Source organism: Lagenorhynchus albirostris, chromosome 13, assembly GCF_949774975.1.
Source record: "Lagenorhynchus albirostris chromosome 13, mLagAlb1.1, whole genome shotgun sequence".
Classification (NCBI taxonomy): Eukaryota; Metazoa; Chordata; class Mammalia; order Artiodactyla; family Delphinidae; genus Lagenorhynchus; species Lagenorhynchus albirostris.
Genome location: NC_083107.1, coordinates 33,134,139 through 33,155,888, shown reverse-complemented (window position 1 = coordinate 33,155,888; position 21,750 = coordinate 33,134,139). Strand labels below are relative to the sequence as shown.

The 21,750-nt window shown below is 41.6% G+C and overlaps 1 protein-coding gene across 9 annotated transcripts in view; it reads left to right on the top strand.

Annotated features, from left to right (window-relative positions):
* MEIS1 (Meis homeobox 1) overlaps nt 1-21,750 on the top strand; it is a 135,369-nt gene that overhangs the window by 71,517 nt on the left and 42,102 nt on the right. For all 9 annotated transcript variants that reach the window (XR_009543997.1, XR_009543996.1, XM_060168536.1 and 6 more), the window contains exon 8: nt 4,093-4,238. Coding sequence is in view for 7 of the 9 variants with exons in the window: in XM_060168536.1 (XP_060024519.1) it covers nt 4,093-4,238 (146 nt within the window). In the remaining 2 variants the exon portion in view is untranslated. The remainder of the gene's footprint in view (nt 1-4,092; nt 4,239-21,750) is intronic.

Below are 21,750 nucleotides of genomic sequence, written 5' to 3'. Positions count from 1 at the left end.
GCCAGTGCCCAGAGAGAGAAGGGAGCCCGGAGTGGCACTTCAGTGAGGGGACGAGGGGGAATTTGAGTGGCCCAGTCTCATCAGAGCCAGGGAAGTCGCAGGGAAGTAGCTTTCTGCATTAGAATGTGGCCCGTGTGCGGCTCAGCGCCCGTTGGCTGCCTCTGCATAGCCAAAGGCCATTTTCAGGAGCCTCTGGCCCCTCAGTCACTGGCCTGCTAGTTAATTGCCACACGGACTTCATGACACATGGGCAGATAATATGACATTTTCGGTTTCTGTCACTAGCAAACGCCGCAACGTTGCTTGCACTAGTTGCTAAGAAGCTGTCAGAACGCATTAGCAATTGGCTAAAGTCGCCCTGTGGCATTTCCTCATAGCATCAGCAAAACGAGCATAAATCACCCACTGGAGCCTACTGCTATCCTAATGAGGCTGTAAGCTTGTTTATGGACTAGCATCATTTTTATGATTATTTCCACCTTTTCAGTTTGCCTTCATTTGGTGGCAGGAGAAGTCAGCTCCAGGAATGAAGTCACTGCTGACATTTTACAAATGTGGCTCAGAGCTGCTGCCTGCTGCCGTGTGGTCAGCCGGCGGTCCTCCAAGTTTGTTTAGTGATCTTAAAAATAAAAAGGAAATAAATCCTCCAGAGACCGCAGAGAGGTGACTGTATCAAATTGCAGAGTGGATGGAAATGTGCAAGGTACAATTGACCATTGAGACTTTCCTCTGAGGTGGAGACGTTTCGAGATCAATTTTCCATTTTAGAAAGTGGAAGAGGTTAAACAATTTATTAAAATCTATGAAAGTGTTTGCTTTGAGAATCGTCTGTTTTATTATGCTCTCCTCCTTCCCCATCTCCCTAACTTGTGTCGGGAAGGAGCAGGGTTTATTGTTTTAGGCTTTTCTGAACATGCACCAGTATTTACACTGGATTGAAAGCATTTGCTTCCAATGAAAATCTTGTCTTAGATTACAACCCAGCAGTGTAATTTCCCTCCCAGATGGGAGTAAAGTAGCTGTATTTGCCTAAAAACAGTAGGAAGAACAAACTGAGCATTAAGCCAAGGCTGTTTTTGGCTTGAGCTAATGATGTAATAGAAACCTTTTATTCGGGAGAGGTCACTGCCAGGGACTGAAGGGGGGTGATCTGGCTCTTGCTTGAAAGGTTTCTCCATTGTATCTACATAAGTCTTCACTTAAACAATTCTGTTCCTAATGCTTCTGCTTTCATATGGCAGAAATAAACAGGAAAGGTTCTGGTGAGTGTTACACGTGGAATGCAGAAAGCCTTCCTCTCCTAATGCAGTATATAATTCAGGTGCCCTCAAGGCACGCTTTCAGGAATTCTTTTGCCTGAGGTAATGGGAAGCTAAGGCTGCTTTAAGGCCTTGATTATCTATTGATGCACAAAGCTGGAAAAAAGTCATCTCCGTTGGATTATAGTAGATATTTCCATAAATTATCAATGAATTCTCTTCAAGGCAGGCACGAGGCATTGCCTGCTAAATTAATCTGAAGGGGTTTTGAGATGGAGAGAAAGGCTATTTTTTTTTTTTTTAAGGTTGAAAACAATCATGGGCGAGGGGGTGAAAAACTGTGTCCTTAGGTCAGAAGCTTTTTAATCAGTGATCAAGTAATATGTTTCTTTTCCTTGGTTACCTTTTGCATATTGAAAGTGGATTAGTCCACTGAAAATTTAAATGCTTTTGAGTTCGTTTTTTTTCTCATGTTTTTTTAATGAATTGTTATTTTATATGGTGAATTGCTTCTCTGAATAAAAAGCCTCTTTAAATATTGGACTTTCTAAGAATTTATTAGGCAAATCCAAGGAGACTCCTTATAGAACACTTGGGTAGGGCTTCCCTGGTGGCGCAGTGGTTGAGAGTCCGCCTGCCGATGCAGGGGACACGGGTTCGTGCCCCGGGCCGGGAAGATCCCACATGCTGCGGAGCGGCTGGGCCCGTGAGCCAGGGCCGCTGAGCCTGCGCGTCCGGAGCCTGTGCTCCGCAAAGGGAGGGGCCACAACAGTGAGAGGCCCGCGTACCGCAAAAAAAACACAAGAAAACAAAAAAAAAAACACTTGGGTATGCAAATCAAAGGTGCGGTGCGGTGGAAGGAGCCCAGGTTTAGGGATGTGGGTGTCTCGTCCTGCCTGGACCACCCCCCTTGAGCAAATTATCCAGCAGGATCACAAGTACTTTCTTCATTGATACAGTGAGGGCTTGGGAATTGTGGGGTTTATGATCTTTTTCACTGAGAACACAGCTATGATTCCATGGACCTTTCACAGAATATACGATTTTTGTCAACAAAACATCGAATACAATGAAATTATGGATTTTAATTTGATAAAAATTCAACAGAAAAGTTCTGCAAAAGTTTTGTGTTTGTGGCATATGCTGTCATCCTAGCAGAAATGTCGAAATCAGTCTGTCTCTCACCCAACAAAGTTTTTAAACTTCAACTCAGTACAAGTCAAGGTAATTCAGGGGGCAGTTTTCCTTTGGGGGGAGGGGTGGCGGGAGGAGTTTCTTGAGGGAACTCTGTTAAGAACAACTGATTAATGACAACCTAACTACTTTAGATTCGACTGGAATCACTGAAATCAAAATAGAGAATTCTTCAATATCCTGTGATAAACCATAATAGAAAAGAATATGAAAAAGAATATACATATGTACATATATAACTGAGTCACTTTGTTGTACAGCAGAAATTAACACAACATTGTAAATCAACTATCAATAAAATTTTTTTAAAAACGGAGAATTCTTTTTGTGTGTAGGATATTTAGATAAAAGAAGCAAGGAATACAGAAATTCATGACGCGATCCAAAGGAGTCTGAGGCTAGTTCCCATGTGCAGTCTTACCAGAGTTCTTTGGGCCATGTGCACGGGTCTCCCAGTAAACCCAGGGAGTGTGCTAGCTCATTGTTAAGCCTCGCCACTCTAACTCTTCTTTCTGGGCCCAGATCGACCTGTGCCTTTTTAAAAGCCAGTAGTTTCCACTGAGAGAGCTGGGGTACCAGTTTGACAAAAGCTAAGCTACTTTTTAGGGTAGTATGTTTAGTCCACTCTTGTTTTCCCTTTCAACATTTGTGCCTAAACGCCAAGTGTTTACTTTCCATTTGTACCTTATGACTTGTTTTGGACAGTGTGATTATATGAACTGAAATTTCACTTTTTTTTTTTCTTATTCAATATGCCATTTTAAAAGGAATACTACGTTCTTTACCTTATTGTGTCACAGAGCCAGAAAATTATCTAGAAGAAACAACTTAAATGTTATAACAAAAATCAATGGAAAAGTAGTATCCAGTGTATAGGAATGTGTAAGCAGGTGACTTTTTGGTGAGAAAAATTTAAATCTAGAAGAAATTTTTCAGAAACTGCCTGGATTATTAGGGGAATACAGTCCCAACTGACTATTCATTTAACATCCCTCTATTTGATTTAAATAGTCATTGTTTTCTAATTAAAAATCGATTTCAAGAGTTTTTCCCTTACTAAACTTTATGCTCTCTTTCTATGACAAGAAAAATTATATTCTATTTGAAGCATTCATATGTCAGACTGCTTATATGATGGATTACCTACATTTCCATGGCCTACTTTAGTCTTAAGATAGATCACTTATGGAAATAGTTGATGTCTTAAATGCATCTTCTCACAAGTTGACATCAATGACTTTATGTGGGATTTGAATACCCAGGCATGGACAGCACCTCTGCTCATGGTTTCCACCATATTTAACTCCCCAGTAGGAGTTACACTTAACATGTCTCCACTATCCACATCTGAATAATTACCATGGCAACAAAGCTACTAAAGAGATTGGATACTCCCCTCCATTCCCTTTGACCTTTTCCAATGTTCTTTGGAAGAAGTTCCTTAGACCTGACTACTTTTGAGCCTAGACCTTGTTCTTTCTCTTAAAAAAAAAGAAAGAAAGAAAGAAAGAAAAGAGTACCAAATAAACTATTAATCATTGATATTGCTCTTTTGGTTTTGTTTATATCCAAAGGCATTCTATTTGAATAAAGCATGTTAAGGTAGCATCAGTCAAAATTTGATTCACTATGTTTGCAGGTGATGGCTTGGACAACAGTGTAGCTTCCCCCAGCACAGGTGACGATGATGATCCAGATAAGGACAAAAAGCGTCACAAAAAGCGTGGCATCTTTCCCAAAGTAGCCACAAATATCATGAGGGCGTGGCTGTTCCAGCATCTAACAGTAAGTGGATTCTAAATGACATATGTAAACTAAATATGGACAATGAACCAGTTTTGATAGAAAAAAGGGGGGAAAAATGATCCCTCTGGACTTGGAATATTTCATAAGTCACTGTGTGCCCACAGTTCTTACAGAGGTGTTAGCACTTGTTTCCTAGATCCATACCCCAAATTAGGAGTTTTATTTGAAGTTTGCTATTGCGATTTTGCTCACTTTTGTAAGTTATAAGGTTTAGGATTTCATGTGCACTTGTGACTTTAAGTATGTATGTTAATGATGTTGTTTTTCTCAGTGTGACTCTTCAAGTACCTAGAACCAGGTCCCACTAAGAACAAAGTCAGACAAACCCCAGAGAGGAGGACTTAATTTCTTCCAATGCTTTAGTGGACCTTTATGGCGAATGGTCTGCAAAAATTTAAATCTTCTTGCAATGGCAGGTTGCTCACATAATTTGCTCTGAAGTGGTTTGAATGTACTGGCTGCCATTACAAAACGTTCATCTGAGTCAGAGCTGCACAGTGAAAGTTGTCCCTGTATTTAGAACTGTAAAGGAAAACAGCAATATAGAGTCAGCTCTTCCTGTGTAGTCCCTTGTGACTTCTCAAGCCGAGTAACAGTTTATATTGTCTGTGTGAGTATTGCTGTTTTCACTGCAGGAATTCTCCTGGAGATGTGAGAAACTGGAGATTTGGGGCTTTATGCCACCGAGGGATTTGTTTTGTTTGGTTATTGTTCTGAATGGATTTCATGTTCAAAATATTTATAATCATAATATTTTGGTGGATATTTTTGGAAGTACATACTGATTTAATGACATCTAAGGAAGAAGATGAAATGAAGATTTATGGGTAAAATAATATATTAAAAATCAACAAAATTGTTGGCCAGGGGTACTTTCAATATTAGGGACAAAGGACAAATTTAGACAGGTCGTAGCATAGACTAGCCTAAAATGAATGAAGGTTAAAAATCTTGTTTTTTTAAAGAAATGTTAGGAGCAAACCTTTTATGTTACTATTTTTAACATAGTTTGCTTTTCTTAAAGTCATTTGATCTCCTTCAGTATCAAAGTTAATTCTGCATTGTCACTAATGTGTCCAGACCTGTTGACCCTCACATCCTCACCCACTTTCAAAGCCATGTTCCTCAGTGACTTATACTGATACAGGGAGACAAACAGAGGATGTGGGAGACCAAGCTGGTTCAGCTCCTCTGGACAGAGGCTGTGCCTCCAATAATACTCCAGGCTATAAATTAATCCAGATTTTCCAGCATCCCTAAATAAAATAAAAACCGAGAGCGGCAGAACTAACTAAAAAATAGTTTCTTTCCTTTTCTTCTTCCCACCATGATTCCAAACAGTAACTGGATTATGCTGATAGTTTTGGAATCAGGTGGTTAATACTGGTAGTTAGTTAAAGATGTAGGCGGTTTAGCTGATTTTAACATCATGTTAGGTTGACCTGAAACCTGATTCGGGTGCCATTACTTGCCTGACACTTGTTGCATTTATGTGGATAGTTTGAGATCTGCCTTGTGCAAGTTTGCTGCTGAGGATTATTGACCACCGCTGAATGGGAGGGGAAGGACTAGGGTCTAGAGGGCATAGCATGAAAAATAAATAGTGCGGGGGCTTCCCTGGTGGCGCAGTGGTTGAGAGTCCGCCTGCCGATGCAGGGGACGCGGGTTCGTGCCCCGGTCCGGGAAGATCCCACATGCCGCGGAGCGGCTGGGCCCGTGAGCCATGGCCGCTGAGCCTGCGCGTCCGGAGCCTGTGCTCCGCAACGGGAGAGACCACAGCAGTGAGAGGCCCGCGTACCGCAATAAATAAATAAATAAATAAATAAATAGTACGGCATTTAAAGTCAGCGGGAGATAAGAAGTGACAATTGGGCAAAAGTGCTGATGCAGCCGTGCTGGTATTTCGTCACTGGAGCCAACCCGCTAACCTGATCTAACCTGAGGATGAGCGGGGGGAGGGGACAAAATCAGGTTGACCCTAAGTCACAACCAAACTCTATTTCCTAAACTAACAGAAAAAAAAAGAGATAGACTTCGTCAGCCTCCATTTCAGTCTGCAAAGGAGTTTTGTCTTCACTCGAAGCTGAGGTGCCCCTGAATAAAATATAATCAAATATTAGTTCAGACAGAATCAGGAGAGAAGAAGCAAGTTCTTTTATTCATCCACCAGATTTCCTGGTTTTCTAGGTCGTACCCTAGTGAAGAACCTTGCCAAGAGCTCTATTATTTTCTTAAAAAAAAAAAAAAAAAGAACAACAACAACAAAATGCTTTTTAACAGCCAGCATGACTTTACCTGCATTGCAATGCTTTTTGTGGTCCATAGATTATTGGGGCAGTTGCAACAGAAATTATTCATGAACTGTCTGATTTTTTGAGGTCCGGCTAATTTCCTTCAGTTTGAGGGTCGGTGCTGGCCTGTACCACTACCCTGAGGGGGAAACCATTTGTCCATGTCTCCCTGGCATTCTAAGAATGCTCATAGACGTTGTCTCCTGGTTTCCATTGGGTATTTCCACCCTCCTTCCCCACTCCGCTGCCATCTGCTCATACAAAAATATTGATAATGATAACGGTCTCTAAAAAGCAGAAGCTCTCATAATATCATCTAAAAAGCAAAGTGAGGAGATATATTTAAATTTTCTCCCCCTTTCCTTCTTCCAATGAGAAAGATTCCCTTCTGTCCCTCTTCTCCAATTGCAAGAGTAGATAGATTTCCAGTTCCAAGGAACAGCCTTCTCCTTGTCTCATTATACTTCTTGAAAGAATGCATAAACTTTAGGTAATACTTATAGTCAAGAGCTGATTATAATAAATACTATGAGAAAACGTATAAAGAGAGTTTTATTATTATTTGTCCAAATGTAAGTAACTACTGTTATCTCAGTATTAATTCTTTAGTAAATTTATTTCAAATTCTGAGAGGTCTTTAGGGATGCACAATTCATTTGGAAGACTGTGTACAAATTTTAGATGATCACATTCTTGCTATATGATTAATGCAACTTATCCAGGAGATCCTTTATGAAATCTTGCTAAATATAAAAGAGCAACTGAAACTCTGGCTAGTTAAAACAATAGCAATCACAATTTATTAGCAAACTGTAAAAAAACTAATTTTTTAAATGCCAGAGGTATATTATAAAACCTCATACACCTTTTGGAAAGCAAATTGCTATCTTTTTTTTCTTTTTCAAATAAATGGGTCAATCTTTTCATTGAGTTTATTCAGTTAAAAAAGCTGCCTTTGAAAGGGCTTTCAGCATTTGTTTGTTAGAGGAGTAGAATAGGCCCTGAATAAAAAAAAACCTTTCTGGATTTGCACCCCAGCTGCGTAAGAAAAATGTGCCTTTCTGTAGTCGGTCACAGGTAGAGTTAATCAGTAGCACATTTTACTCCTCCAAAGAGAGAACTAAAGCTTCATTTTTGGACTCACAGTCTCTAGCAAGCTAAACTGGACATACTTGTATATAATAAAAACAATAAAAGAAAAAGGAAACAGGTTTTAAACTTTGGTGATTATGGGGTAAAAGGAAATTTCAGTGATGTGAATTTCCACCTTAGACTTAGTTGAACCTTTGCCAGTTTTGATAGCTAGAGAAGTTCTCCTGAAAGAAACTATTCCCTGGAAATGAAAAGAATGACTGACATTATTTAGATAATGAGAGAGAATTCGAAAGAAAATAAAAGGATGTATTAATAGAAATGCTTGCATTTGCCTGAAGACAAATTACTGCAAACAATTAGAAAGTACTTAATATTTGGGTGTGAGTCACTATATAGTCATGATCAGTTCAGGGGCATATGCCACATCAAGATTTTTTTTCCTTCCTAAGGGCATTATTCCAGCTGTAAATATAACCTGCTATGTCATAATGTTTAAGCTGGATGTGTTTTGCATATTACTGGTTATTTTGCTACAAAGCATTACAGAGATATCCGCCTAAGGGCTAGTAAAAATGAAGAGAAGGAATAAATACAATGTTTAAGGTAAAGAATCAGGGGTCTTTTTTCTTTTTGTTTTCCTACGCTAACATATTGCAATTTTAAATATAATCTAAATAGAAAAGGGGTTGATATGGTTCTTATTGAAAATATGCAGTGACATATTTTCCTGCATGGAGCTTGTGTACTCTAGGAATCCTGAAAAGTTAGGGAGAGTTGAGGTTGTTAAAATGCATACCTGCAAATTCAGGTGAAGACACCATTCAAGGTGTGACTCATTCGGCATTGACCAGTAGGAGAGGTGATCCTGAAGGTGAATTGACTTTCATTCACATTCTCTTGGATTCCTCTTCCTTTCACTGACCTTGAGGACCCACTGGGTACTACAGAGACAAACTTTGTTTCTAGGTTATATACACATTTTGCTATTTGATTTTGTTTTCTTTATTTCAACTTCTAGCCTGGAAAATACTTTTTTTTTTCTGTTGCGAAATTTATGTCTCAATTTCTGATTTAGAAGACTTTCCTCTCAATGCGGATAAAGCCAAAGTGAGGGGTTGTAGAATCTTCCAGGTTGAGAATGGCGTTGCCATAGAAACACTATTAGATGAAAAGTGCCCTGCGGGTCCGCCACTCTAAGAATGGAGTAAATGGAATTGAATTGGGAAGTGAATGCTCTAGAAGAGACAGATGTTGTTTCATTGGTTTTTGCTTTTGGTAACAAGATCTGGTGGAGACATCTTAGTATCAAATCTCTGCCTGCAATTTTGGAAGAACTGCTCTCTAAACATTACGAATTATTGTTAGAATGAAAAAGTACTTCTCATTGGTATCCAGATAACCCATTTTGTTGATCAAGGTGAGTGGAAAGTCAAAAGGCAGACACAGAGATAAGGACTAATACAGAGGCACGTAGTTAGGTAGCAGATGGAATTTGCTCCTCTCCTGCCATTTCTGTATCTCCTCCTATCCCTCACCACTATTCTTTGCCAATTTTAACAGTGAATATTCTTATTGTGCCTTACCAGTTAGCATCCTTCAGCTACCATTAGTTCTAAGAAGGTAGCAAGGCAGGAAGACTGTATTTTTGAACTTTGACCTAAAATGTCAATCAGGGTAGTGCAAAGTGTTTGGGAAAGACAGTCCTAACTAGTCCTCCGTGTTCGTATGCCTGAGCCAAGGAGGGTGGCTTGTGGAGATGGCAGCTAACGTTGATCCTTTTTTCGTTGTGTGGTATCTACAGATACCTTATTAAATTAAGATACTTGAAAACTAGTATGAAGGAGTGAGAAGATTTCTTTTTCCTTTCAGATGCCCATGTCCCATAACAAAAAGGAGCTCTCTGAAATACGTAAGAAGAATATCTTCACAGTTCTTACTTTTTTTTCTTACACGAGGTTACCAGTCACTTTCCCAGGCTTTAGTCATGATGATGGTCAGAGCTTGGCTTTGCCGAAATCAATACAGGCTTAGATGACAGATCTCTCTATCTTACTTTTAAAAGATCTCTGCTACTTTGGAGATAGCATATTTCAACTTTGATTGGATAGGACCCTGACTATCTTTCACCCAATTGGGAGTCCTCTGTTTTAGGAGGAGAATGGAATAGATTATTTAATGGCTTGGAGGTAATGTTGGAATGCCCTAATTCCTCTGTAATATACATCATATAAACCCTGTTTTAATAATGAAGCGAGTGGTTTCTAGATTCTGGAGCAACGGCCTTTTTCTTTTTCTTAGCTGGTTATTGAAATCTTAATGGGATGCGTGATGAATTTTCTTAGGTCAGGTAAACTGAAAAGGCTACAGCTGGAATTCTTCACCCAGAAGAATCGGAGTTAATACTAATGATCATTGTGAATTAGAAGATCAAAGGCGAAGCATCAGCCTGTTCTCCAAGTTGTTGCCCCAGAGGCCATTAGTGACCTGGCAGAGCTCCCTCCCAGCCTCCCGCACACCTCCTTCGCTTTGCCCCAGCCTTTCTTCCCCATCCTAGTTATGCACCTCTGACCTGGGGGAATTACAGTCGGTTGACGAGGAGGCATTGGGGGAAAGAAACAATCAAAAGTAAAAACAAAAGTCCAACTTTAAAAGTGTTCATTTATCCAGGTGCGTAGGACTCTTAAGCAGATGAACTCGGATTGGGGCTGTATGAATTTCGGGGTGTTATTGAGGTTTTTGTGCTCAGGCAAATGGTTTGTTCATTTCACTGATGGTTGGTGCCTTTATATGGTGCCTTAAATAAGGGACATTTGTAGCGTCCGGCTGGCAATTTGTCAGCTTACTCTAAAATTTTCCTTTTGTTTCCAAGGCTAAGTTAAAAATACATTGTAGTTTGGTTTCCTGATATACTCTTTTTTTAAATTATTTTTTCACTGCATTGGGTCTTTGCTGCTGCTCTTGGGCTTTCTCTAGTTGCAGCGAGTGGGGGCTACTCTTCGTTGTGCGTGGGCTTCTCACTGCGGTGGCTTCTCTTGTTGCGGAGCACAGGCTCTAGGCACGCGGGCTTCAGTAGTTGTGGCTCGCGGGCTCTAGAGCGCAGGCTCAGTAGTTGTGGCACACGGGCTTAGTTGCTCCGAGGCATGTGGGATCTTCCCGGACCAGAGATCGAACCCGTGTCCCCTGCCTTGGCTGGTGGATTCTTAACCACTGCGCCACCAGGGAAGCCCAGGTTTTCTGAAATACTCTTAATCGGGTTGATTCAATGAAGGACTAGGTTCAAAACAGAAGTGCCCACATAAGCACAATTTATTAAGTTGATGGTTGCCCATGCACATAACTGTTGGAAAACTAGCTCGCCATTTACACTTCAATGCATATATCAATGTCCTGTCTTCTGATACCTCTTAGTGATGATACATTTTTGAAGATAAAACGCTAAACTCAGTCAATGAATACGAAACAGCTCCTCCTCAATTTATCTTTCAGATTAAAATTAGAGCATCACGTACATATGTGTGAGCGTATTTTTTAAACTAACTCAGTCTAATCCTTAGGAATATTTTGTGACATAGGTTTGGCTTTTTACTTTCTGTGTTCAGGATTCCTAGTGAAGGTACTTTGGTTTAAAGAATGGAGGTTTGATGGACAGACAATCCAGTGGTTTTGTTTTAGGAAGGATTCCAGTGTTTTGGTTTGGTTTGGCTGATTGGTTGTTTTGCCAGGGGAAGGAAGTATATGTCATGTAATTTAGGAGACTTTGACTTAACTGGAAATATCCTCATCACATCTCTGTCTTTCTTACGGAAGTGTGATTATGACTCTGTGTACATATATGTCCCTATATACTTGGGCATTTTTCTATAAGACAAATCTCTCTGAACCCCTGCCATCCGTACCAATCCTGATGGGAAAAACTGATCCATTTTACTTCTTTTAATCCCCTAAATAGCTATGTTCAGGGCTCTAATTTTTCTGTTTCTGCTGATGGAAGCCAATGCCAGAGGGTAAGCAAAGAGTGGAGACCACCTTGCAATGGTTACAATACCCTCTTGGTTATGGGCCAAGCTTACCTGAGGTATACTGAATGCCATGAGACAGCAAAAATCGCTTTATTAGGGCTCCAAGGTAGTAATGATAGTAATTGTGCGGATTTACAGCAAAATGACTGCTATGGACAAACGTGCCGGTGTTTCAATACTGCTCGTCCTTCCATTTGCGAGTCCTGAGCCTGGGAAAGGTGGCTTTCGTCAATGGACTGGATACTCAGCTCAGTGTGTCAGGAGGCAGGAGAGAGCCCTGGAACACTCAGATAAGGCGTCCACTTCCTGGGGGGCCTGTGGGCAGCCTCCAAGAGCAGAGGAGTAGCTGGAAGAATTACGCCAGGCGATTTTCTAACATTTCAAAGACCTTTCAGATTTTGTGTTTTCTTGCTATTGCAGAATGCCTTCACTCAGCAAATTATAGCCCAAGGAGTGTGGCTCCCAATACAAGAAGTATTGCTCTATCTTTGGACACTCTAAAGAAAAGATAGGCCTCAAGTAACTTGATGTTGTAAATGCAAGCACCCTAAGTTAGTTGATATTCAAATGAGACACAAGTTACTTGGTTTTATAATGGATTATTCAGAATCTTCTGAAATAGAGACCTTTGTTTGATTTAAATCACTGCTTGTATTTGAATGTCCTCCTGGTATTATCTCTCCAGAAAAAAAATGGGGCAATATATATGAACTTAACCATTTAGGTATCTTTGCTTTTCAGTTCTTAATATTCTGCGATCAGTTTTTGTCTGTTTTCACATTAACTTTGTCGCTAGCATCCCTGTAAAGCCCACACGCTCTCCCATGACACGAATGGCCTTTGAGAATTCGGTGTCCTAGGAAGTTCTTGGGACATCCAGAGGCTAGGAGGTGTTAATAGGAACACTCATCCTAAGAAAGATCAATGAGTGTAGAAAATTTCTATTGCAGTTTATAGAAGCTTAGGAATCATTCCTGTCCCGTATTTAAAGAAAAGTCAGTTTCCCAAACTTCTTGGGGGAGGAACTCCACAAAAATGACGATTTCATTTTTAAAAGAAATGCAATTATCTCCTGCCTACATAATGTTACTTTTACCAAGTTTTTTTTTTTTAAATGATCCATTAATTGCTTGACTCTTTTGACATTGGATCATTCTGTCCTGTTAACAGCTGAAGGAAAAAATTGATCAAAAAGCTAAATAAACTTATAATATGTGTCTCTATGGTGCTTTGTAGTTTAATCTTTTCACATACACTGGATTCTTAAGACAATCCTGTAAGGTAGTCAGGATGACAGAAATGAAGGTGAGAGAAGTTAATGAATTTTCTCAGGGTCAAAAGCTAGGAACTGGCTGAGCTGCAACCAGGGAGGGTCTCCTGCCTTGAATTTCCATGTGTTTTTTACCATGTTGCCTCCCAAACACAGAGCAAATCAAATCACCATCATGGGAGTTCAAAGGTATAATTATAATCTCATTTCATGAGCTAGCTGATTAGTATTTTTTAAATAAAAATAAGAGCCAGAAGGTTTGGCACAAAACTTCGTAGTGCAACCTGATGGTTATTGGTAACGGGGGGTCAAGGAAGGTCCTTTCCTATCTAGATTCTTTTTCCAGACATATCTGTGCATAAAGAAGGCATAGCTGCAGCTATTGATATTTTGTGCAATTGTAATCATTTATACATTGTTAGAATTTCAGATTTTAAACATTAACTGTCCCTCCTTCCTTATGGAAATAGGTAAATCTCTAGCCATGTGTATTACTAACAACGTGTGATAGTGATTTGGGGAATCTTTCCTCATGCAAATCGTGACTAACCCTTCGAACACAGAATTTAGCTCCTTGAAGATTTTTTGCCTGTCACATGTTCAGGACGCCAAAGAGCTATGTCTTTCATTTGCTTTATGGAGATAGGGGAAACTGCTTATGCAGCCCCAATTACTCTTGAAACTACAATCCAACTGTCGTTTCTCAGCAAAGAAGCCTGCTAAAGCCTGGAGAATTAAGCCACCGCTCTGGGGTATGACACTGAGGTCTGATCATTTTCAAGCTAGTAATAACCAGAATCCTAAAATTCTTTTGAATAAAATGTAATTTTAGTAATGTTTCCATAAACAGTGGTAATGGTGGCATTTTAGTAGGCAGTGACATTAGTCACATCGAAATTGCACCACATTGGCTTTTAAATTACTCCACCTGTCTGTATGAATAGAATTTTCAGTGTAAAAGCAGAGAGACAGCTGCTGCTAATGTCTCTTCTCCCTGTGCAGATAATGCTGGTAAATCTACATGCATAAAGGACTGGTTTGTGGTGCAAAATGGTACCTGACCCTGCTGGCTCCTGAGCTGCAGAGAAATACCTTTAATTACCAATGGCTGTGTTTAGTTGTTGACATAAAAATGTCAGCTTCGAGGGGTATAACCTCAGGTTCACTCCCTCTAGTAATGTCACCCACCGCACACTCTTTTTCTTCCACCCACATCCTTAGTGAGATGGGTGAGCATTTATCTTGATGTGTTTCAGAAACGTGCAGGGCATTGATACTTAAAAGGAAAACATCTAATACCGTATGAACTTGATTGATGATCTTTCCATTGGAGAACTTTTAAAGATTAGTGGAATCTGGTTCCTTCCTTCTAGCCAGAATGGAAATATGGGATACTGTCTATACCTTCAAAGGGCTTAACATCATTCATCTAATAACAGATACACGTTCTCATGTGAGGATCATGGCCAGGCACTTCAGAAAGCAGAAAGGGTAAAGAATAGAGGCTTGAGTCTGTCAAATTTTTTACCATAGGCCCAGGCTTCCTGTTGATACGTGATGAAACTTACTTTCCGGAGAAGCCTGTTTGCTCTTGACCTTTCGGCTGTGGTCTATTGTAGCAGCCATATCGAGCTAGGAATGGGCCAGCCAAGCAAGGGGGATACTCCTGTTCACAATGCCTGTTGCCAACGACGTGTTTGGAGAAATGGTAAATAGGAGATATACTTGTCTGGCTCGTTTGCAGGCCTTCTTTTTGACTTCTTTCACACAACTCGTGTTTTCGTGTTTAATTTAACAAGGAATGAGTAGTAAATGAAAGCTGCTGCCTGAAATCCCACTGTGAGCGTGTTTTGCACTTGGCTCCCCGGTGACAAAGCAATTTGTGAAATTATGTGATGGAGTAATTAGATGAAGCCAGGGCTTCTGATTGTTGCCATGCATATGGGGCGAGGGTTTGTTGCGAAGAGGGAGGGGGAGGAAAAAAAACAGATTATGACCCTGGCAAGTTGGCTCAAAGCTTCTTCATTTATTTGTAAACAGAATATTTAGTGACCGCATAGGAAGTAGCTGTAATCACCGGCTCATAAAGAAACCACCGCAGAGCTTTTGGGTTTTTGCAGAGTGCTCATGTAAAATTTAAGCTGGGAGGCAGAATCCCTGTTAATGTAATTAGAATCTAATTTACCACCCTTTGCACACAGATGTAATAACGTCTAGATATTCTACCTTTAAGCACATTACATATACCTCAGTGCAGCACTTACTGAACAGAAACAGGTGTGAGCACTTTCCTAATTCGTTTTTACACTGTAAACACATAGCAGTGTAAGGGAAATATTTACCAAAAATGAGGGGAAGGAATGTCTGCAAATGAGGCAGTAATGGACAGTTGCCCTTTATGTACTGATGGATTTCTCAATGGTTAAGTAAATTAAAGCAAATGCTAGAAAAATCAATAGGCCAGCATAGTCTTGGTTTTGCCTCATAGACTTCAGGACAGAATGACAGATGTGGTGTCTATGACCCATTTAAGTATTAATGCTTGAAAAACCGCTTCTGCATGCAAGGTTATAGGCTTTGAAACATTCTGCTCTATTATATTACAGACAATAATATTTTTAAATATATATGGAATTTATATGTTTCAGTGAGGTTGTTCTTAGGTGATACATTTATACTGGAAGATGAGTTGCTTAGTTGTTGCAATAGCATCATAAATCAGTTTTGAATGTTCCCACTTGAAAACATCTTCATAAGGCTGTAGTTGGGAGGTAAAGATGATGTATATCGAGCTTCCATGTATCGTGAAGTGAATATGCTCCATAACACTCTATGTGGAAACCAAATTAGATTTAATTAAGGGGTAGATGCTGAGAGACTTTGGAAAAATCTGTGAAATACCGTTAAAATGTGGCATTAGAATTCAGTTCATCTCCAGGGCTCTAGATGCTATATTTTACATTTGTACCAACACGGATCACGTGTCACATAGGTTGACCGTCACAACATGGGGAATTTTCGGGCTGTTGAAATGTTCTAAATGGTAGGTATTATCCTCTGAGAATGAGAAGGCCAGCCTTCTGGTAGCATCACAGAGCGTGCATTTTCCCATCCATTGTTCCCCATTTCCAATGTCAAGAGAAATGGTGGAAATATGCTCCCAGTGTTGGATTGTTGATTACTAGAGACAGGAAGATGAGAAGAGAAGCAAGGCAAAGTGTACTTAAGTACTGGTTTCAGGGACCACAGCTGGCTTCCACACCAAAATAAATTGGAGGGTTGAACTCATTATGCTGGTTCTTTGGGGAGAAGGTGCCATTTGTTGCAGAAAAAGAGAGTTGGGTTGGCTTGAAGTGTCCTGTTTACTACCTTCTTATGCTGAGTGAACTCGGACAATCATTCCTACCTTCTTTTGCCCGTGACTAAGCAGACAGGGGCCAGCCTGCCTCTGGGTTTTGAAAATCAGTATGTAAAGGTGATATTGTGATGAACCAAATCCTTGGAAACATTGCTAGGTTGGAATGATGGAGAGAAGTAGAATGATTGTAGGTTCTAAATGGAAGATATTTTCCTGATTTTAATCTTCATACAACATAGCAGTAGTAATTACAACATTCCTCTGAAGCTGTATCAGGAGATTTAACAGTGTACACAGTTGGAGGTTAAACTGAGGTGTAAATGGTAAGTTTAAAAAAATGAAAGTCTACCATCTAAAAAGTTGGGAAATGGAAATTACTACAGAACTGAAGGTTCTTTTGCTTCTTCAGAGCAGTGCTTCTTAAACTTTAGTGTGCATTCCAATTATCTGGGAATGGTTTTTTTAAATGGAGATTCTCAGAGGGGTGAGGCCTGAGATTCTGCATTTTGAACAAGCTCGCTGCTGCTCGTCCACAGACCAGGCTTTGCATAGCAAGGATCTCAGGAGCACAAGCAACATGACAGCTTTTAAATGGAAAGATGACTGTTTTTCTTAATCTTTGATTTTTTCCGTACACGGGCCTCTCACTGCTGTGGCCTCTCCCGTTGCGGAGCGCAGGCTCCGGACGCGCAGGCTCAGCGGCCATGGCTCACGGGCCCAGCCGCTCCGCGGCACGTGGGATCTTCCCAGACCGGGGCACGAACCCGCGTCCCCTGCATCGGCAGGCGGACTCTCAACCACTGCGCCACCAGAAAAGCCCCATCTTTGATTTTTAATGCTTGGATTTTTTTCCTCTGATGTTGAAACAACGCATTATTTTCATGTCTCTCGGACTAAAGTGTTTGGTTTTTCCTCTTCCAACTTCAGTTCTTTTTCAGTGTACAAGAACTTTCTTTTAAATACCAAAGAGTTTTTAAAAAGCCAGACTTTATGTTTTAGAGCTGCTTCAGGCTCACAGCAAAACTGAGGGGAAGGGACAGAGATTTCCCATAGGCCTCCTGCCCCACACCTGCAGAGCCTCCCCAATCATCAGCACCCCCCTGTCCCCACCAGAGTGGCACATTCCTTACAACTGATGAACCTACACGGACCCATCATTGTCACCCAAAATTCACAGTTTACATCAGGGTTCACTCTTGGTGTGGTACGTTCTAGGGGTTTGGACAAATGTATGACGTGTATCCACCATTATAGTATCATGCAGGGTAGTTTCACTGCCCTAAATGAATATCACAGAGTTTTCCCTGGGTCTCTCAAATACCCAGAAAGCTTCTGATAGATCAAGGACGCTGCAGATATACTGACTTTTTCTTTGCGGCTTCTTGACAGTACACTTGTGTGATAGGATGAGTGAAGGTTGAACGTTACAGAATCTTACCCTTCCCCCCGATGTGGCTTCAGGGCTCTGGCAATGATAGTCAGTCATGGAAGTTATCATGGGGAGAGGGCAGTGTGTTCATTGCTTGTACTAGCTCCCGAATTCCTAGTCTGGACCTCCAGATCTGGTAGCCTTTGTCAGTAAGGAAGCAAGAGAATCACCAACTAAGGAAACAATACATACATTTTTTTTTTTTTTTTTTTTTTTGCGGGCCTCTCACTGTTGTGGCCTCTCCCGTTGCAGAGCACAGGCTCCGGACGCGCAGGCTCAGCGGCCATGGCTCATGGGCCCAGCCGCTCCGTGGCACGTGGGATCTTCCCAGACTGGGGCGCATCGGCAGGCGGACTCTCAACCACTGCGCCACCAGGGAAGCCCCACAATACATACATTTGAGGGAGAAATGCTTTTGTTCCTAATCCTACTTGCCAACTTCAGTCTGCTCCAGGAAATCCTTTTGTATTTCCGCTGCCTTGTGTACTTTATCTGCCCTGGGCACTCTCAAATTTCACAGCATCCTGGAAGATGAATTTGTTTTAAAAATTGAACATCCAAGGAAACAGTCACCCAAGTCCAGGAAGCGCAGAGTCCTATACAGGGTAAACGCAAGGAGGAACACACCCAGTTACGTATTAATCACACTGACAAAAATTAAATGCAAAGCAAAAATATTAAAAGCAACAAGGGAAAAGCAGCAGATAACATACAAGGAAAACGTGAGCATCCGAAAAGTATATTCCCTCTAGTTGGGCTAAGATCTAAAGAATTGTTATGAATAGCACATACCTATGAATCATTGCTTAGTGGGTAAATTCTCTCACTCATTAGAGTTCACAGGCTGGATGTAGTTTCTTGAAATTAGGTCATTTATTTTGGTCTAAGGCACTGAGGATCAAAGGTCACAAGGAATCCCAAAGCCATTAGTCAGGGTTCTTTTCTGGACCCCTTAGATGTCATTGTGCGAGTTACCCATGGCAGCCCAGGCCCGGCCTGCTGTCAGGGAGCTGGCAGGGTGCCTACTTTATTTCCAGTTTGCATAGATAAAAAGCAGAGCAGCTACTCTTGGAATCACTATAAAAATAAGCTTACATAAAATCTCCATTTGAAATACAGTATGTGTGTGCCCCTGCATGCGTTCTCTTACGGAGGCCAGGGGCCCTAGAAATCAAAATTAGAAAGAGAGGCATCCATTCGATGGCATCCTGGATTATCCTTTGTTTTGGTGCAGGCATTTATAATTCATTGTGAGTATAGTGAAGACCAGATTTTCACAAAGAATTGTAACGACAAACCAAGTGTTTTAACTTGCGAATGTAAAATGCAATAAAGGCATCGCGTTAACCATTGTCAAATATATATGTTGCCATCCCCTCTTGATAATATTGAAGTACATTTGGCAGTAATGAGTTTATGCGTATCAGGTGGGCAAGAGATGTAGTCAATTCATTTACTTCCCCCATTGAACCCTGTGGGTCTCAGGCCCACACCTTGAAGTGAAAACATCGTCAGTTACCAAGACGACAGGCGCCCTGGACTTACTCCTTGAAAGTGTTCGTATTGGACCAGAAACCATGAGCACCCAGCAACGTTCATCACTTCAGTGTTCAAGAGAGTGATTGAGTAAATGGTGGGGTGAATTCCCAAGGAAAAAAGGCCAAATGGACCTGCATGAAACAGCATGTATTGAATTTTGAAAAATCCAGCTATAAGCAAGTATCCTATTTGATGTGAAAAGATTATTAAGTACTTCGTTTGCATTTGGTTCAACAATTAATCACTGTTCCCCCATTTTACAGATGGAACACATTTATAGAAGGAAGCAAGCTAGGAAAGTCTGAAGATCTACCAGAGATCTTAGTGTACAATAAAGTAGAAACGGGAAAAAAATTCAGAGCCCTAATTTGCAACCTGCTGGGTGTCACTACTTCCAGACCTTGAGACTTAAATTTATGGTTTGTTATTGCTCTTGAAACTGGCTTGCATACACATTGACTAGATCTGGTGAGAGTTGAGGCAGAAGTCCATGTGACGTCATCAGAGCCATGTGATTGCCCCACTTACTTGATCACAGCTGCTTTATGGCGCCACCAGCGAGCTGTGGGTTCCCTGCATGGGTGCCATGCTGTCCCTGGGGTTCTCCGTGGCAGTGACACCTGCACTGCACAAGTGTGTGTGGTAGGGGTGGGGGAAGGGGCTTAGGCAGCAGCAGGATGGCTCTTACCTGGAAATACCTAAAATTGTTTGGTTTGTGCGGAGAGATGGCTGGGATGTTTTCCACCATGGGGTGACCTAATCCCACTGCACAGCAGGAAAAAGCAACTTTTAAACGTGCTTGTTGTTATTTTTCCCCACCATAAATGATGGCTAAACTTTAGGCCGCATCTACCCTTCTCTTTGAATAACAGTATGAATTGGGCCATTCAGGTTTTTTCCAAGTGAGTTCAAATGCGTTTTGAGTGCCCTACTGAGTGCAAGGAACCGTGTACATCTCGGAGCTCTAGGAAAAGCACATAGATCTAGTTGGTGGTGTGGTTTGCAAGAAGAACTGGAGTGAGGAGGACAGTTCAGAAACAATGACAACAGTTCTGGTGAGAAGGTTGTGGTTGTGAGAGTGTAAAGAAATGGATGGATGGGGCTTCCCTGGTGGCGCAGTGGTTGAGAGTCCGCCTGCCCATGCAGGGGACGCGGGTTCGTGCCCCGGTCCGGGAAGATCCCACATGCCGTGGAGCAGCTGGGCCCGTGAGCTGTGGCCGCTGGGCCTGCGCATGCGGAGCCTGTGCTCCGCAGCGGGAGAGGCCACGGCAGTGAGAGGCCCGCGTACTGCAAAAAAGAACGGAATTCAGGCAATGCCTCCTTTTAAAGGCTGTCTGGAGGAAAAAACCTAGAGAAAGAGACAGAGGAGCAGGCAGGAGGTCTGTCCAACGTGGAGGTGGCCTGGACTCATCTCTGCGGTCCCTTCTAGCTCCCACACTTTAATAGTCTAAGAAAAGGAAGGAAGATCCAATGATAAGAAATAGTCCATTCCCAAACAGAATCCACCACAGTCCCCACACTGGCTCTCCTTTCTCTCACCCTCATCTCAGTTAACAACATCACCATGTACCCGGAAGTTCCAACCAGGATCCTCAGATTCATCCTGGAAGATTCCCCCTCCTCCCTGCTTCGCAGATTACTCCCCGAGTCCCATCAACACTTCCTCCTAAACACTTCTTCATTCCCTTATCCCTATCTAGTCCCGCTGCCATAGCCTCCTTGTCTCCCGCTCTCCCCTTTCCCTAATCAGCCTCCCTGCCTCTAATCAGTTGCCTCTAATCAATTACACTTGTTTGTAATTGATCCCTTACAAAGAATCCCTCATTTTGCCCCCAGAGTGATTATTCCAAAGCAAAATTGGCCAGATCTCACCCCTACTTGAAAACCTGTAATAGCTCCCTATTGCCCTTAGGATACAACATCCTCAGCGTGCCATTCAAGGACCCTTGAGGTCTGACACTGGCCCACTGAGCACCCAGGCTCCTCATTCGCCCTTTCCATACACACTTACCTTCCCCACAGGCGCTGAATGGTCCTGTACTCTGTGCACTGGCACGTGCTGTTCCCTCATCTGGAAACTCCATGACCCCTTCTCCACTTCATACTTTTTCCTGCATCCTTCACAACTGATCTCAGCTGTCACAGCTTGGGGAAGCCATTCTTGGTCCTCCCCAGGAGGGAGGAAGTGGCCCCTGCCTCCAGACCCATAGCGCCTTGATGGTCATCTGATAGAGAGCACTTGTCATGGTGACTGTTTATTTACGAGCTGCCTCCCTCGTAAATAAGATGATTGAATCTTTCACCGCTTTATCTTCAGCCATAATAGAGATGCTTGATGATATTTATTGACCAAACGCTTGAGCAAAGTTTCAAAATAGAGGTGACCAAACCCTGAAAGTTTTATGCAGTAGAAGTACTGGCAAAGGTTCTGGTATAGGGATTAGGATATCATCAGTGACCTTTGAAAGACCTGTTTCAGGACTTTGGAAG